This window comes from Rhinoraja longicauda, chromosome 14, assembly GCF_053455715.1.
Source record: "Rhinoraja longicauda isolate Sanriku21f chromosome 14, sRhiLon1.1, whole genome shotgun sequence".
Lineage (NCBI taxonomy): Eukaryota > Metazoa > Chordata > Chondrichthyes > Rajiformes > Arhynchobatidae > Rhinoraja > Rhinoraja longicauda.
Window position 1 is genome coordinate 27,431,440 of NC_135966.1, and position 19,576 is coordinate 27,451,015.

At 40.8% G+C, this 19,576-nt stretch overlaps 1 protein-coding gene across 4 annotated transcripts in view; it reads right to left on the bottom strand.

Annotated features, from left to right (window-relative positions):
• Positions 1-1,496: 1,496 nt before the first annotated feature.
• ttc1 (tetratricopeptide repeat domain 1) overlaps positions 1,497-19,576 on the bottom strand; it is a 31,892-nt gene continuing 13,812 nt past the window's right edge. For all 4 annotated transcript variants that reach the window (XM_078411134.1, XM_078411133.1, XM_078411131.1 and 1 more), the window contains exons 7-8: positions 8,950-9,004; positions 1,497-2,075 (exon numbers count right to left, since the gene is read on the bottom strand). In XM_078411134.1, the coding sequence (XP_078267260.1) occupies positions 1,939-2,075; positions 8,950-9,004 (192 nt within the window). In that variant the 3' untranslated portion in view covers positions 1,497-1,938. The remainder of the gene's footprint in view (positions 2,076-8,949; positions 9,005-19,576) is intronic.

Consider the following 19,576-nt stretch of genomic DNA (forward strand, 5'->3'; position numbering starts at 1 on the left):
TTGTAGAGGTGGAAGGGCAATAGAGGAGACAATGGAGTTAGTTTTCTAAAATTTGCATTTCCAAAAGAATCTGTGCATACAAGCAGGATATATGTAGCAAAATGAATAGCAAACTAGCTGCAAATCAGATACCAGTTATACCACAAACCAGGATTAAAAGTTATTACTCAAACTGGTAAAAGGTGGGAAGAGGCACTCCACAGTTATTGTTTTTGGGATAACTGTTGTTGAGTGAATTGAATGGAATTGAAGTACTGGATAGTGGAGGGGGGGATGTGGGTCAACACAGAGAACTGTGACAAACTGCAGGAAATCACTAACAATCTTGCAAACTGAGCAAGTATTTGGCAAATTGAACTAGATATCTGTGGTTTCACATTTTTATTGCAATAAGGAAGCCATCAACTTGTTGTATTTTTCTAGAAGAAGTAGAGGAAGAAAGGATCTGCTGGTATAAAATGGAAAATCACTAATAGTGAATCGGAATATCAGGATATTAAAAAAAAGAGCCTTTGGTTTCAATTCAAGTTATTAAAAGGCAAAAAAAGATGCAGGACCTTTCCAGCTCATTGGTTCTCGTGTGCATTCTGTGTGCAGTTCTATGAATTGACCTGATCCTCCATTGTCAGGAAAAAGACAGACACCAGATAAAATGCAAAGCAGAGGCACTGGAATTATTTCAGAAATGAGAAGTTTTCTCTATAAAGGAAAGAATGAGACAAAACAAAGCTCTCATGTATTCAAAAAACCAGAATGGATAGTCCTCTGGATGGTACAGTGGTGCTGCTGCCTCACAGCTCCAGCAGTCTGGACTAAATTCTAAACTCTACTGCTGTCTATATTGAGTTTGCACATTCTCCCTGTGAACACGTGGGTTTCCTCCCACATCCAAAACATGTATTGATTGTTATTGTACTGCATATTGCCTATTGTGTAGGTGGATGATGGACGAATTGGGAGGGGGTGGGGAGATTAATTAGTATGTGCAAAAGAATAATGATTCTATTGTTACAGGAAATAAGGGGGGAATAAAATTGATGGGAATGCTCTGAGCCAGCATGTACTTGATGGATCAAATGGCTACCTTCTTTGTCCTTCTAAGGGATCTGGATGATTATGAAACAAGTTGACCCATCGATGTAAAGGCAATGTTATTATTTTGTGGGCAAAAATGTGGAACTTCTATCACAAAGGACAGTTGAAGTAAACAGCACAGATGCAAATAAGAGGAAGTTAGATAAAAAATAGACTGGGAGGAAGTACAGATGCAACTTAACCCATAGTGTGGATCTGTTTGGCCAACTGAATGTTTTTTTGGTCGGCTCTATAACATTATGCATGCATGATACTGTTTCAAAAATGTGTTTGAATAAAAAAGGATAGCTGTTCAATTTAGACCTAGATAAATTAGTTCTATTTGCATACTGAAGCAATGCAAGTTTCATCAAAATGAAGTATAGTTTTAATATTTTATTTCCAGTAAGTTCTCTGAATCATGAAAGTATATTCTAACTTTATTTTTTAAGTTCACAGAAAACAAGAAAGTTTAAAACAAGGAGTTATTCAGCATGATCAACAGTATATAACTAGACATCCCATCAGTAGTTTGCAGATCTCAAACAAAAATCTACCCTGTGTTACATGGTGATTTTCATCTGCATTTAACGAAAATGAAGAAATTTGTTTTCAAACACCATACTTTATTTAATATTTATCCAAATTTAACGACAAATATATCTTAGAGCTGCAACTGTTGCCTTTACTTCCAAAGAGCAGCTCAAATCAAGTGTCTTAAAACTATACAAGTACCTGCAAAAATGCAGCAATAATTGGAACAAATCTGTTTGCTGGGAGAATAGAAAAGCAGTATTTTATACTTTAACAACTAAATTTTGTTCCATGCACACCCTTAGACTGAGCTATTACCAGTAATAAACATTATCTATTATTGTTATTTGGGTTTTGCACAAAGTTGACAGAGTATGAGCCGGAGTTTGGATCCTTGTTTAACAGGAAGTTGTCAGTGGACAGGCCAAAAGGTCGCAGAACCATGTTGCCAAGATCTTTCAGCTTGCCTACAATAAAAAGAAAATAATCTGTAGCGTGATTCTTCAAGATATCAAAGGATTTAGTCTGCAGACAATTAAAATAAAGTCATTCAGAAGTTTTTTTTCCGAACGCTGCATATTTGCATGAACAAATCATTCCTCTGCTAATAGACAAGTTAGCACTGCTACAAAATCATTCTGCAACAAACTGTCCACAGGTAGATAATCATCTCGAGATGATGCTGCACAATATGTAAGCAACCAATGCACTGATCCAATTTTCCATAAAAGATGGATTGCGTACTGTTCAGTGCAATCAACTTACATCATGCATGTATGTGAAAACAGGCAAGTGACTCAGCCTGAAGACTATGAAATATTTTAGACATAGAAACTCTCATCCTGTATTTTACAATTGTATTAACAGCAAAGTTGTCAGAAACGTTCACATGTATGCACGTATCACTTAATGCGCAAGACCAAAATCTGCTCCATGCATTTTTCTAATCATCCACATGGTCTGATATTTTGCAATATCAGCATAATCAAAGGAAATCAATGATCTGACATGAACTGCTCATTCTTCTGAGATAAACTTAATGATTTCAATGAAAGAATGAAGCTTAAAAGTCAAAAATCATATTGGCTTTATATAAGTTATGTTACATAACCAGTGCAGAAATATATACCCGAGCTTGAAGCGATAACTCTACAATGTGGTGACTTAACACTATGTGCGATAGAAATTAAGGTTCATTGGTACCATAACGCCTGTTTAACAAAATTACACTTTGCAATTTATTAAGTTACTTTTAAACGATTCACAAAAAGCAAAGAACTGGTGACATTCTTGTTAAAATACTATCAACTACCGGAATAACTCTGAAGGTAAATACACTGTTCAGCATAGAACCAAGTCATACAAACCAGGAAGAACTCAAGTATAACCCAAAAATATGGACATATACACAGTTAGCTTTCTCAGTCCTGGCAATGTCTTGTGACAAATGGAATTAAAAATAGCCAGGTTTTTGCTTCTGATTAATTTTGCTAGACATTCTTGTCAGGAAATGAGAGTACAAAATTAAATATACCCTCAACTCAGGTCATATAATATGCAGCTTTGCATCATTTTGGTGAATATGTGGAGAAACACATTTGCCCAAGGTCCTAAAATATTGTCACCATTCATGAATGCATATTCCATAACAATTGTACTGGTGAAAAGACTTGAAGTTAGGACAAGGGAAACTTTGTTTTCATCTTTAAGAATCTAAATTCAAATCTACCATACCTTCTCCCTTCAACTATAAAACCCCATGTAAAATATGATTAGCAGAGGATGTGAACTTAATGCAGTTGGTTAACTATTTGTGTCAGGAAAGTGGCCAATTTGACATACCAGAAAAGTCAAGTAGAAACATGATGGTTTTCTTTGAGAATTAGACAATAGACAATAGGTGCAGGAGTAGGCCATTCAGCCCTTCGAGCCAGCACCGCCTTGAAGGCATATTAAATGGGTGACAACCAAATAAAGAATTTAGCAATTTAAATGTGCTGCTCAGTAAATTGATCATAAAACCATACAGCATGGATGAATGTAACTTTACCCAGTTAGTCTAACACTGTCACTCTAACCCAAGTACAATAATTCTATCCATTTGGTAAGAAATTGCACTTTCCCATGTTGTCTCTGGTTATTAATTCTTCAGCCATCGGAAATAGGTTGCTTTTTGGTAAGTTAACCCCTCAATGATATTAAATACCATCATCCAAGTCAAAACAGGCATTAATCAAAAGCTTTTTAAAAAATTCCATAGCCAATGTTGCACACAGACTGTTACAAACATTTGTATTCCACAGACTTCCATTTTGATAATAAATTATCAATGGCTGATGAAGTGCAATCCAAATGCTTGATATTCATGAAATGCTTTCCTCATTTCCGCTCATCAATCACCATAAATCTATAAACTAATTACGATCCTCGTTTCTTGAAAAGATTTGTTCTACATTTACTCTATGTAATATTATTTAATGCTCTTTCAATTCCCATATATGAAAAATTGTACATGCCACTAATCTTCACTCATCAAAAAACTCAGTCAATTTCTCCCGAACAGAAGTATGCCAACTCTCCTTTATTAGCTTCTTTTTCCTCAGGTCTGTTCGCTTTCTCCTGGAAAATTGATTTTCCTTTCTTTCTGAATTGAGTGCAGCATATGCAATAGACAATAGTCAAGTCAAGTCAATTTTATTTGTATAGCACATTTAAAAACAACCCACGTTGACCAAAGTGCTGTACATCTGATTAGGTACTAAGGAACAAAAAATAGACAATAGACAATCTTCCAGCCGTCTGGCATGTCCCTTACATCCCTGATCAATTGTAATGTTGGGGCAGTTCTTTTACTCTCAATTCCCTCAGCAACCCAAAGTGCACCCAATCAGGAGCACATATTGTCCACTTCATAGTCATGCAATTTTTTCCTGCATGTTACTTTATTTTTAACTCACTCAACACCACAGTAACATTCTTGTTTACAATACCTTTGGTAACATACTTATACTTAATAAAGGCAAATCATAAGCAAGAAGGAGATGACAAATAAAACCAAACAGATTCTCAGACAACTTTGAAACCAATAGTGGAGGGTGGGAACAGAAACCATACAGGGAGTGCTCAGGTTATGATTAGGCACGAGCAAAACTTGGAAAGGGTAGTCTGATTCAGTCTGACAGTATTCATGAACTATAAGAGGAAGTGGATGACCTCAGGTTCGTCCGAGAAACTGGGTCGTTCCTTGACAAGTCCTACAGTGAGATTGTTACACCAAAGGTACTGGAAGAGAGAAGGTGGGTGATGGTGAGAAAGGGAAGGAAACATAGAGTGCAAAGGTCCCTGGGTGTTGTACCTCTTGAGAACAGGTTCACCCACTTGGAAGCTGTCGGGGAAGAAGACGTTGCCACACTGAGCGGCAGACTGGCTTGCGAAGCAAAAAGTGCTGTTGAGCCAAAACCAAAGAGGCCGACATCAGGCAGCGCCATGGTAGTAGGAGACTCCATTGTGAGAGGTACGGACAGGGGTTTCTGCGGCAACAGATGGGATTCGAGGATGGTGTGCTGCCTCCCTGGTGCCAGGATCCAGGATGTCATGGACAGAGTGCAGGAAATCCTCAAGGGCGAAGGTGAACAGCCTTAAGTGGTAGTGCATGTTGGCACAAACGATGTCGGAAAGAAGGGGATGAATATTCTGCAGCGTTAATTTAGAGCTCGGAAAAATGCTGAAAAGCAGGACCTCCAGGATGGTTATCTCCAGTTTGCTTCCAGTTCCTCGTGCTGGCGAGAACAGGAACAGGGAGATACACAACCTGAATGTGTGGCTGAGGAAATGGTGCAGGGGGCAGGGATTTAGATTCTTAGATCACTGGGATCTGTTTTGGGGTAAGGGGGCACTGTACAAAAGGGACGGATTGCACCTTAACAGGTGGGGGACCAGCATTCTGGCGGGCAGGTTTGCCACTGCTACACGGGTGGTTTTAAACTAAATAAGGGGGGGGGGAGGTGTCAAATGGGATAGTCAAGGATGGAGTTAAAGGGAAAGAGAGTAAAGGGATAGTTAATGACCCCAGAATTAACAGGAAAGAAAGCTCACAAAGGGATAGGAGAGTATGGCCAGGTGTAATAGGGATCGATGTGAAGGGTGAGATGAGTAAGGAATTAAAAGTACTGTATATGAATGCGCAAAGTATAAGAAGTAAAGTAGATGAGCTTGAGGCTCAGTTAGAGGTTGGTAGATATGACATTGTGGGGATTACAGAGACGTGGCTGCAGGAGGATCGGGCCTGGGAACTTAATATTCAGGGTTATACATCCGATAGAAAGGACAGGTAGGTGGGCAGAGGCGGTGGGGTAGCTCTGCTGGTGAGGGATGAAATTCAGTCCCTTGCGAGGGAAGACATAGGGACTGACGAGGTAGAGTCATTGTGGATCGAGTTGAGGAATTGCAAAAGCAAGAAGACACTAATTGGTGTTATCTACAGACCCCCAAATAGTAGCCCAGATGTAGGGTGTAAGATGCAGCAGGAGTTAAAACTGGCATGTAAGAAAGGTAATGCCACTGTGGTGATGGGCGATTTCAATATGCAGGTAGACTGGGAAAATCAGGTTGGTTCTGGACCCCAAGAAAGAGAGTTTGTAGAGTGCCTCCGAGATGGATTCTTAGAGCAGCTTGTAATGGAGCCTACCAGAGAAAAGGCAATTCTGGATTTTGTGTTGTCCAATTAAACAGATTTGATAAGAGAACTCGAGGTAAAGGAACCGCTTGGAAGTAGTGATCATAATATGATTAGTTTTAATCTTCAATTTGAGAAGGAGAAGGTTAAATCGGAAGTGTCAGCGTTGCAGTTGAACAAAGGGGACTATGAAGACATGAGAGAGGAGCTGGCCAAGGTAGACTGGAAAGGGATCCTAGCAGGATTGACAGTGGAACAGCAATGGCAGGAATTTCTGAGCATAATCCGGAAGACGCAGGATCAATTCATTCCAAAAAGGAAGAAAGATTCTAAGGGGAGTAGAAGAAGTTAGGGATGGAATAAAACTAAAAGAAAAGATGTATAACACAGCAAAGAGTAGCCAGAAGCCAGAGGATTGGGAAACTTTCATAGGATAACAGAAGGTGACAAAACGGGCAATACGGGCTGAAAAGATGAAGTATGAGGGGAAGCTGGCCACGAATGTAAAGGACAGGAATGTAAAGCTTCTTTAGATATGTTAAGAGAAAAAGAGTAGCAAAATCAAATGTGAGTCCCTTGAAGGCAGACACGGATGAAATTATTATGGGTAACAAGGAAATGGCAGAAGAGTTGAACAGGTACTTCGGATCTGTCTTCACTAAGGAAGACACAAACAATCTCCCAGATGTACTGGAGGACAAAAAAATTCATTAGGCGAGAAAGAGTATTGGGTAGACTAATGGGACTGAAGGATGATAAATTCCCTGGGCCTGATGGTCTGCATCCCAGGGAGATGGCTCTAGAAATAGTGGATGCATTAGTGATCATTTTCCAATGTTCAATAGATTCCGGAGCAGTTCCTGTGGATTGGAGGATAGCTAATGTTATCCCACTTTTCAAGAAAGGAGCAAGAGAGAAAACAGGGAATTACAGACCGGTTAGCCCGACTTCGGTGGTGGGAAAGATGCTGGAGTAAATTATTAAAGAGGTAATAACGGTGCATTTCGATAGCAGTAAAAGGATAAGTCCAAATCAGCATGGATTTATGAAAGGGAAATCATGCTTGACTAATCTTCTGGAATTTTTTGAGGACGTGACAAGTAAAATGGATGAAGGGGAGCCAGTGGATGTAGTGTATCTAGACTTCCAGAAAGCCTTTGATAAGGTCCCGCATGGGAGATTGGTGACCAAAATTAGAGCACATGGTATTGGGGGTAGGGTGTTGACATGGATAGAAAATTGGTTGGTAGACAGGAAGCAAAGAGTAGGAGTAAACGGGTCCTTTTCAAAATGGTAGGCAGTGGCGGGTGGAGTGCCGCAAGACTCGGTGTTGTGGCCGCAACCGTTTACCATATATATTAATGATTTGGAGGAGGGAATTAGAAGCAACACTAGCAAGTTTGCAGATGACACAAAGCTGGGTGGCAGTGTAAACTGTGAAGAAGATGTTTGGAGGTTGCAGGGTGACTTGGACAGGTTGAGTGAGTGAGCAGATGCGTGGCAGATGCAGTATAATATAGATAAATGTGAGGTTATCTACTTTGGCGGCAGAAACAAGGAGGCAGATTATTATCTCAATGGAGTTAGGTTAGGTAAGGGGGAGGTCCAGCGAGACCTGGGTGTCCTTGTACACCAGTCACTGAAAGTTGGCGTGCAGGTACAGCAGGCAGTGAAGAAAGCTAATGGAATGTTGGCCTTCATAACAAGAGGATTTTAGTATAGGAGTAAAGAGGTTCTTCTGCAGTTGTATAGGGCCCTGGTAAGACCACATCTGGAGTATTGTGTACACAATACTAAGTTGAGGAAGGACATCCTTGTAATTGAGGCAGTGCAGAGTAGGTTCACAAGATTGATCCCTGGGATGGCGGGACAGACATACGATGAAAGTTTGAAAAGGCTAGTCTTGTATTCACTGGAGTTTAGAAGGATGAGAGGAGATCTTATAGAAAGATATAAAATTATAAAATGACTGGACAAGCTAGATGCAGGAAAAATGTTCCCAATGTTGGGCGAGTCCAGAACCAGGGGCCACAGTCTTAGAATAAAGGAGAGGCCATTTAAAACTGAGGTGAGAAAAACTTTTTCACCCAGAGTTGTGAATTTGTGGAATTCTCTGCCACAGAGGGCAGTGGAAGCCAAATCATTGGATGGATTTAAGAGAGAGTTAGATAGAGCTCTAGGGGCTAGTGGAATCAAGGGATATGGGGAGAAGGCAGGCATGGGGTATTGATTGGGGACGATCAGCCATGATCACAATGAATGGCGGTGCTGGCTCAAAGGGCCGAATGGCTTCCTCCTGCACCTATTTTCTATGTTTCTATGAAGCTTGACAAATCAAAACCTGGAGTTTATTTGCTGGATCAGTGGAAAACCAAGATGGCAAGAGCTATGCGTGCAGTCACTTTCAAACCTCCAGCTGGACAATGTTAAAATTGAACTTTATTGAGCATCCAGTTTTAGAAATATGCAAAAGCATTATATAGGGGTTTTACAACACATAACTTACAAACAGGCTACAACATAAATGAATTAAAAATGGAACGCTTTTCCATTTCCCCACAATCGTTCACTGACACGAAAAAACACATAGGTAAAGTATTTTCACATAATATTAGTTTCAACTGAATATTTATATCAGAAGTATTGGGCATGGTAAAAATACATACCTAGCATCTCTTCTTTCATCTTCTCATTTCTTTCGTCAATTTGTTGCGGTAACCGCTATGGTGGAAAAGAACAAAATAAGAACTAGAGTTAACAAATAATATGAACTCCTGACAATCATTTAAATATAAACAATATTTACCACAATAATGAGATAGGTATAATGAGCAGACATAACAATTTACCAGATTTAAAAAAAAATCAATTTTAGATCACCAATCAACTTTGCAGTGATGGTGAGCCATTGCAATAGACCTGTTTTGTAACAGGATTTAGAATCACTGGCAATGAAGGAACAGCAATGATGTATGACTTCAAGTGCAGGTAGGGCTCACAGGTTTGGTAGGTGCCAGGTCCTGGACGGTTGAGTACTGGACTGGTTGGCTTGAGTTATAAGGAGTTATTGGACAGGTTATAACTGTTTTCCCTGGAACATTAGAGGCTAGAGATATTTTTAAAAATTATCATAGATAAGGTGAATGACCAGTCATTTTCTTAGGAACAGGGGTCTAAAACTAGTGGGGTTTAAGGTGAGTAGGTAAAAATTTAAAAGATAAACCGAGGGGCAAGTTCATCCACAAATGGTGGTGGGCATATGGAATGAACTGCCAGGGAAAGCGATAGAGGCAGGCACATTACAATGTATAAAAGAGATTTAAACAGGCTGAGTGATAAAGAAGGTGCATGGTATGCTTGCTTTCATTAATCAGAACACTGAATAAGAGTCAGAAAGTCACGATGGACCTCTACAAGACTTTGGCTGGACTGCATTTTGAGTATTGTGTGCACTTTGGGACACCCAGAGGTTGTGATGGAAGCAGATGTGATAGCAACATTTAAGAAGCTTTGATTGAGGCACATGGATATGTAGGGAATGGGGGATCTGCATCACGTACAGGGAGATAAAATTAGTTTATTTTAGCATCACCTACTCTCATTCCATGAGATTATCTTGCTGGCCTGTTATGCATAGAAGGTCTGTTTCTGTGCAATATTCTTCTATGTTCTATGCTGGACATTGCGTGGTCCATCAAATGGTGTTGATCTCTCCACCATCATTGGAATCTATAGGATTCGCTGCTTCAAGCAGGAAGTTATTATCAGAGCCTCACACCACTGTGGCCACGCTCTCTTGTCACTACTGTTTTTGGGAAGCCATACAGTAGCCCAAGAAATGTTCTCACCAGGTTCAACAACAGTACTGAAACTTTATGACCTTTAAACAATGATGATTGTTCCATATACTGTATTTTGGGTTTTTTCCCCCCATTATAGGCTGGTTTATTCAGAATAACAATTTATTTTATATTTATTTGTCGTTGTTGCATTTAACGTGCCTGCAAGCGAAAATTTCATTGTTCTGGTTGGTTATCAGCAAATGTGACAAATAATTACTCGAATCTCAAAAAGAAATATCAACTAACATTATCCAATTATCAAATCAGTATACTATCAATCAATTCTAGAAATCTGGGTTTAAATCCAAGAAACAACAATGCTTTGTGTTGCAGCAGAACATTTTTTTGGACAATATTTTAGGCAGATATTTGATGTCTGTATTTTGGTGTGATTTACTTTGTACATGCTAAGCTGAACTATCCCATTCTCATATTAGCAATTATGGGAATAACTGCCACCATGTTTCTTGACATTGAGGGGCAGCAAAGATGTATGGTATGTTAATTATTGAGCTAGTCAATTTCCAACCAATTGATTTCTGATAAGCTGCACCCTTGCAGTGCTGCTGCGAGCTACAATATTCTTGCCTTTATAGTGACAATCTGCCTTTATCAGTGGTCAAGTTCCAAAAACTTTTTGATTCAAATGCAGTACTGAATCATGGCAGATCTGTAGCCAAACAGGATCATGCTAATTCCAATGGTTTCTGGCTCAATTTGGGTCTTTGGCTAGGGAGGTGGAAGGATGGTACCTACGCAAAAATGTTTCCAATATTAGAAAGTATGCAGGCCAAAGGGTAATTGAATGTGTCTGATCCATGTACAGCTGGGTTTGAAGCAAGTGCTGGGTTTTACGAAAAATGCTTGAATATCAAGGCAATGGAATAGAAATTAATTAATTTGCATGGCTAGAGTTAATGGATATTTATTGAAAACAATAATCAAGCAAAGTTAACGAGAAAGTATCAGATGCACCATAGATTATTTAACAGCACCAAGTGTGCAATTGGAAAGGAGCTGAGGTTTCTAAAGTCCTTTTATTTTTATTAATGATACAAATACAATTTGTGGGCTCCACCTTCAAGGCATTTTCAGAGACAGTATTAAAAATAGTGAGGCATAGAGCTCAACATGGGTCTTGCCAGTTGTGTGATAGATATACTGAAGATTGACACCAGATTTGCCCAAAAGGATTGGGTACTGAAATCAACAATTATGAGTTTCAGAACTGATCAAAACTTGGTCTGAAAAGTTCTGAACAGCCAAGACTCTGGCTTTCCCTGCTCCTCGAATAAACTCAGGTGTGACCCCAAACCAGACTTACATTGAAATAGAGTCCATTAAATGTCCCATGGCAAAATCAATGATTTTATTTTTACTGCTGATTTGAAAATTTGAGTAGAATTAGATCCATCACCAATACTGTTAAAAGGCTAGTTATCTTACAGATTATACATTATATTTTTGTGCTTTAGATTAAAACACAACCCTTTTGCATAATCTAACTGGTTAAATCATTGTTTTTATATCGATAACTTGTTTGAAATATCAATTCGATATTTTGTTGCAAAATAATTGATTTGTAAACCACAAATATTCTACAGGTTAGAATAAAATATCAACATTTTATGCAGATTCGATATTTCACAAGAGCTGCAGCCATTTTTTAAAGAACAAAATCAGATTTGAAAAGATAAGCCACTGGCAATTGAACTTTCTGATTTTTATAGGAATGCTTAGCGGTATTATGCAACATTTATAGTGAATGCCAATGAAGATTGATTTTTTTTAAAAAGGAACAGAATAAGATAAATTTTGGAAAATTCCTCATGTGAAAAATGCTCATGTCAGTAGATTTCCAAAGTGGTTGGGGCTATGGTACCCAAGACTGGTTAATAAGAGATTTGGATACTTTATTTGTTCAATTAGCTACAGAATTTAGATGACACCAAAAGATTACTATTTAATGCCCATCCCCAACAGCACTCGAGCTAGGTGGTTTACCAGATTATATCAAAGTTAAGAGTTAACCTCATTGGTATGGATCTGATGACAGGTTTCTATTGATTACAGATTTAAACGAACCAGCGTGTTTCTATAACTTTGATACAACGTTGACAAATTATTTAAAATTAGAGGATTTATTTAAATTAACTGAATGACCCAGCTCTCTTAGTGTAATTTGACATCATGAATATCAGGAAATAAAGGCCTCATGAGTGATCTTCCAGTGATTTAACCAGAAAGCCACCTACCGCTAACAAGTAATTTGATGACGCAGGGGAACATATCCAGTGATAATGCAAAGCAAATTTAATATCAAATGTATTTATTTTTCTTGTTGTTTTTTTTAATGACATATATTGGTATGAGATTGGTATGATTACCAGTTTCCAGCAAGATTTTATTTTTTAATAGCCAAAACGGCAAATCCATTTACATAGGATCTGCATCTATATTTATAGAATAGCATAATTCACTGGGATACTGTATTACTGTTTAATTAACTTAGTTGGCCATTGTAAAATGCCACTAGTATGTTGCATATGCAGAGAGTTGATGGGAATGTGGGGTGAATAAAATGGAATTAGTGTAAACGGGTGCTTGATAGTTGGAGCAAACAGTGGGTTGAAACTCTCTAGTCTGGCACACTTGGGACCCAACCAGTGCTAACTAAAAAAAATCTAGACCTCAGAAATTGCCCTTGTCTCGCTTCCTCACCAATCTCTGAGCAGGAGAAGAAATTTTCTTTTTAAGTCGAGATACTCTCCCTTTAAAAGAACTGTCTGCAACCCAATTTCTAAAAGACAAAAAGCTGTCGGCTAAGATGGCAAAGGTCAATTAGCTACAGATTATTACAGATTTTAATTACTTCTAAAATCTTAGTTGTAACTAATTAGTACAGATGTGTACTACATTCAAAACAGCAGCTGCCCTATCACAGAGTTAGCCTGCATACGCTTGAAAGTTTAAAATATCGACAATATATTCTCATTCTGATCGAGTTAACCTGGAGCAAATAGCCTTTAATTTCTGCATCCGTTTTTATAAAGTAGAGGTTAGATAACATTAGGGTCTGATTTTAGAAAGCAAGGCTGGTTGAGGGAAGGAGTTTGAAAAAAATGCATATGCATAACATTACAGTATTATATATCTATAAATACCAAATGACTTGGATGAAGGGATTAAAGGTACCATTAGCAAATTTGCAGATGATACAAAGCTGGGTGGTAGTGTGAGCTGTGAGGAAGATGCTATGAGGTTGCAGGGTGACTTGGACAGGTTGTGTGAGTGGGCGGATGCATGGCAGATGCAGTATAATGTGGATAAGTGTGAGGTTATCCACTTTGGTGGTAAGAATAAGAAGGCAGATTATTATCTGAATGGTGTCAAGTTAGGAAAAGGGGATCTGGGTGTCCTAGTGCATCAGTTACTGAAAGGAAGCATGCAGGTACAGCAGGCAGTGAAGAAAGCCAATGGAATGTTGGCCTTCATAACAATAGGAGTTGAGTATAGGAGCGAAGAGGTCCTTCTGCAGTTGTATAGGGCCCTAGTGAGATCGCACCTAGAGTACTGTGTGCAGTTTTGGTCTCCAAATTTGAGGAAGGATATTCTTGCTATTGAGGGCGTGCAGCGTAGATTTGCTAGGTTAATTCCCAGAATGGCGGGACTGTCATATGTTGAAAGACTGGAGCGGCTAGGCTTATATACACTGGAATTTAGAAAGATGAGAGGGGATCTTATCGAAACATATAAGATTATTAAGGGGTTGGACACGTTAGAGGCAGGAAACATGCTCCCAATGTTAAGGGAGTCCAGAACCAGGGGCCACAGTTTAAGAATAAGGGGTAGGCCATTTAGAACGGAGATGAGGAAAAACTTTTTCAGTCAGAGAGTTGTAAATTTGTGGAATTCACTGCCTCAGAAGGCAGTGGAGGCCAATTCTCTGAATGCATTCAAGAGAGAGCTAGATAGAGCTGTTAAGGATGGCGGAGTCAGGGGGTATGGGGAGAAGGCAGGAACGGGGTACTGATTGAGAATGAGCAGCCATGATCACATTGAATGGTGGCGCTTGGTCAAAGGGCCGAATGGCCTACTCCTGCACCTATTGTCTATTGTTTATAAATGTTAAACGTTTATAAGGCTATTTGTAAATTACAATAAATTACAATACAACTAAAACCTTTTACAACACTTTCCACAGGACAATCTGTAATCCAAGTTTTCTGATTCACATTAATAAAACATGCATTACTTCCTCAGAGAGCAGTCAGTTTGAAACACTTTTCTTAGAACATAATTTCAAGTTATGCCCTCTCATCAACCTATGAAAATTGCTTCAGGCACTCTTCCCGTCATCAAAAGTTAGAATGGATAACATGACACATGTTATGGTGTGAAACTAGGTTAGTGCCCAAAACCTGACATTTACCATGAATGTTAATAAAATTCCATTTACCCAGAAAAGCTATACAGCAAATGAAATTTTGTGGTGATGTTTTCATTGTTCTAATTAATACCCCATCAAGTAAGTGACTGGCCAAGAAAATAAAAACCCTGAAATTTATTCTTTCATATTTACAAAATAAAACAATAGCTTTTGGTGCAACTACTAAATAAAAAGTAAATAATTATGTTAATTAATTTTATACAAACACTTCCCCAAACTCAATCACCAATCTTTGTCAATTGCATTTCTTGAACTGCAGGAAAGGGTCTGATAGATCAGATTACTAATCATTAGGGAAGGACAGAATTAAAATTCTGTATTATCCACGTTAAAAAAGTTATGTGAATTAAGAACAGAAGAAAACAATAGGAGTAAATGGCTGATTTAAAAAAAAAAGTGGTCAGAACTGGGTTTGGGTTCTTTTTTACCTGTTTTCAGCATGTATGGTATATTAGTGGTATAACTTAGATGGAAAGCCTATTGCCCATGCCAGTCAAGAAACAACTTCCCTGCTTAGCCTCACCAGGGGGCACTAGACCTGTAGTACTGCAGATCATGGCACTTTAAGCACACGTTCAACTAGTTTTTCTTCGTTATGGGGATTTTTGCCTCTGCCACTCTTTCTGGCAATATGTTCCAGATCCCTATACACTCCAAGTTGAAAAGGTTTCTCTCATATTAGCATTCAAGCAGAATAGTGTTGAAATTTGTCATCAATTGCAAGCCGCCCCTGGGTTACAATCATCTGAGTTATGGATCTCCCTACTTATGAGTAAGCTCCTAAAATATTACAATTCAAAAGTCCGACATACATACATGTTCATTCCTACAAATAGCAGAACTAGTTTCCTCTCTCTTTCCACTTTCAATAATTGTTCTTGCTTAAACGTGTGCTTTTGATACCTTCCATTACTATATACCATAAATCAATTTTTGGAAATTTGTAAAAACAGAACTTTATGTATAAATTGTCTGCAGGTAACGAGTGGCCATTTTCTTGAAACAGACCTAAAACTCCATAACTAAGTGATCTAGCTAGGTTTTTCTGCGAAATATTAAACATAACTCTGAATAGTCAATAGTTCGACATGGCCGGAGTCGCCGCCTCACCTGAGTTCTAGGCTCAGAATCAGGCCCACAGCCTCCACGATGCAGACTCCAACAGCACGTGGTCTGACTCTGCTGGTTCACACTGCTCCCCCCGCTCCTACAGGGAACCTCAGTAGTGATGGGTCTTTGCCTTCCCCCTCTTAACCATTTACCCCGACCACACCCCCCCCCAATACAATAGTCCTCACGCTCCCCTCCTCTCTGAACACCTATCATCCTCCCACCAGACTTCGCCTCAGCCCCTGTCCACTCCCTGGCCAACCTCTGACCCCCAACCCTTGTCGTGTCTTCACCATCCCCCCTGACCTCCCTCTTTCAGATTCAGAATGGTCTGTCCTCAGCAGAGGCCTCACCATTCCCCTCCGCCCCCACCTCAACGGGTTCCGGGTCCACCATGACGTAGAGCTTTCCTTCCGTCGCCTCCGTGCCTTTTTCTATGGGAAGGAGTCCTCACCACCCAGTGATGACCCTTTCTCCCGTCTCCACCGGTCCCTCTCCTCTTGGACTCCCCAGAATGTCTTCTACCCTCTCTAGACCTCTTTATTTCTAACTGCTGACATGACATCAACTGTCTCAACTTTCCCACTCCCCTTACCTACTCTAATCTCACCCCCTCTGAATGTACAGCCCTCCGCTCACACTGCAGCAACCCCGACATTGTAATCAAACCCGTCGACAAAGGGAGATGCCGTGGTAATCTGGCACGCTGACCTCTACCGGGCTCAGGTCAGGCGCCAACTCTCAGACACCTCCTCCTGCTTATCCTTGGACCATGATCCCACAGACGAGCACCAGGCCTTAATCTCACACACATGTCTGCCTTCCACAGCCTTCGACCTTATCGTTTCCAAACCCCGCACTGCCCAGTTTTACCTTCTCCCCAAAATCCATAAACACAACTGCCCTGGCAGAACCATTGTTTCTGCCTGCTCCAGTCCCACAGAAATTATTTCCACACACCTTGACTCCATCCTATCCCCCATGGTCCAATCTCTCCCGACCTATGTCCAAGATACCTCACCTGCCCTTCGTCTCTTCAATGACTTCTGCTTTCCGAGTCCCCACTCCATCATCTTTACTATGGACGTTCAGTCACTCTACACCTCCATCCCCCACCAGAAAGGCCTTACAGCCCTCCAGTTCTTCCTCGACCGCAGAACCATCCAATTTCCCTCTACTAACACTCTACTCCACCTAGTGGAGATGGTCTTACCCTCAACAACTTCTCCTTTGACTCCTCCCACTTCCTCCAAGTCCAAGGCGTAGCTCTGGGCACCCGCATGGGCCCCAGCTATGCTGTTTCTTTGTAGGGTATGTTGAACACTCCCTGTTCCAGGTGTACACTGGCCTATCCCCGAACTCTATCTCCGTTACATTGATGACTGCATCGGTGCTACCTCCTGCACCCATGCAGACCTCATGGACTTCATCAACTGCACCACCAATTTTCATCTTGCACTCAAATTTATTTGGGCCATCTCCGAAACCTCCCTCCCCTTTCTTGATCTCACACTCTCCATCACAGGAAATGGACTATTGACTGACATCTATCACAAATACACTGACTCCCACAACTATCTCGACTACATTTCTTCCCACCCTGCAAAGACTTTTTCCCCTACTCCTAATTCCTCTGTCTACGCCGCATCTGCGCCCAAGATGAGGTTTTCCAAACTAGAACATCCGAGATGTCCTCATACTTTAGGGAACGGGGCTTCCCCTCTCCCATCATGGATGAGGCCCTCACTCGTGTCTCCTCGGTACCCCGCAGCTCCGTCCTTGCTCCCCCTCCCCCTAGTCGAAACAGAGACAGAGTCTCCCTAGTCCTTACATTCCACCCCATCAGCCATCGCATACAACACATAATCCTCCGAAATTTCCGCCACCTCCCGCTGAGACTGTTCCATCCGCAATTCCCTGGTTAACATCCCTTCCCACCCAAACGACCCCCTCCCCAGGTACCTCCCCCTGCAACCGCAGAAGATGCAACACTACCTCCTCCCTCGACTCTGTCCACGGACCCCAACAGTCCTTTCAGGTTAGGCTGAGGTTGACCTGCACCTCCTCCAACCTCATCTACTGTATCTGTTGTTCAAGATGTGGACTCTTATACATTGGCAAGACCAAACGTGGACTGGATGATCGTTTCGCAGAAAACCTTTGCTCAGCCCGCCTGAACCTACCTGATCTCCCGGTTGGTGGATACTTTAATTCTACTTCCCATTCCTACACAGACCTTTGCCCGAGGTCTCCTCCATTGTCAGAGTGAGGTTAAATGCAAATGAGGAACAGCACCTCATATTTCGCTTGGGCAGCTTGCAGCCAGTGGTCTGAATATTGATTTCTCTCACTTCAGAAAGCCCTGGCATTCCTTCTCTCTCTATCCCCTCCCCCACCCAAGTCGCTTCTCATTTTCACCCTCAAACAGCTAACAATCTCCCGTTTCCTTTATCATTGTTACTTTCTTGCATATCTTTTATTCATTGTTCTTTATCTCTCCACATCATCGTCTATATCTCATTTTCCATATCTCTAACCAGTCGAAGAAAGGTCTCGACCCGAAACGTCACCCATTCCTTCTCTCCAGAGATGCTGCCTGTCCCACTGAGTTACTCCAGCAGTTTGTGTCTATCTTCTGCATAGTCAAATGATAGATTAAAAAAGCTGGAGTACCTCAGCAAGTCAAACAGCATCTCTTGAGAAGAGGAATAGGTGACGTTTCCGGTTCAGACCCTTCTTCAGACTCGACCCCAAACATCATCTATGCCTTTTCTCCAGAGATGCTGTCTGACCACTGAGTTACTCCAGCTTTTTGTGTCTATCTTTGGTTTAAACCAGCATCTGCAGTTCCTTCTTACATATTTCGTCTGCATGGTCAAAACCGTGTCCCTGGGTTAGCAATCAAAATGTACTGAAAAATGTACTGAACTAAAAATAAATGACTCTCTCCTTGATGCTGGCAATACAATAGTCACACGCATCATTTGAAAATATTGCTCTGCCAAATGCAATTGACAATTGTAAAGAATGGCACATTTTCTCAGCCTGAACACCTGAAACTAAAGCATCCTACTGAGCAAATTGAATAGAGTAACACCTAAACAGCAAGGTGTCGCCAACTGCTTCTGGGAAACAATATGTCTGGACTGGCATTATTTGCACAGTAGATTTCAGAAATAATCATTTGAGTCTGTATGTGAAAAAGGGCTTAACAAAATAATCAAAAATTACATTTGTATCATATGTTCTCTGCAGGAATTGAGAACAGAAGATATTTGCAATTCTACTTTGATTGGAGCAACAAGATTCCAGCATTTGCAGGCTTGTCTCTCCATTTTGCACGGATCTCAATCCTATCATACTCTTCCAATACAAAGCAGCATTGTCAATTCCCAGAATACGTTTTAACAAGAAACAGCTCACTGATATTCAGTGACATTCAGTCACTCAACACCACCCCCCACTAAGAAGGCCTTAAAGCCCTCAGTTTCTTGTACAACACACATTGCCACACTGGTGGGTAAAGGCAAAGCAGCGCCTTTACCACCTTAGACAGCTGAGGAAATTCAGAGTGTCTCTGAGGATCCTTCAATGCTTCTACTCTGGGGCTGTAGAGAGCATCCTGTCCGGCAACATCACAGTCTGGTTTGGGAACAGCTCTGCCCAGGACAGGAAGGCCCTGCAGAGAGTAGTGCACCATGGGAACTGCACTCGCACCCCTGCAGGATCTATACATCAGGAGGTGCAGATCGAGAGCAAGCAAGATTATGAGGGACCCCTGCCACCCCAGCAACGGACTGTTCCAGCTGCTACGGTCAGGCAAACGACTCCGCTGTCATGCTGTGAAAACGGAGAGGATGAGGCGGAGTTTCTTCCCACAGGCCATCAGGA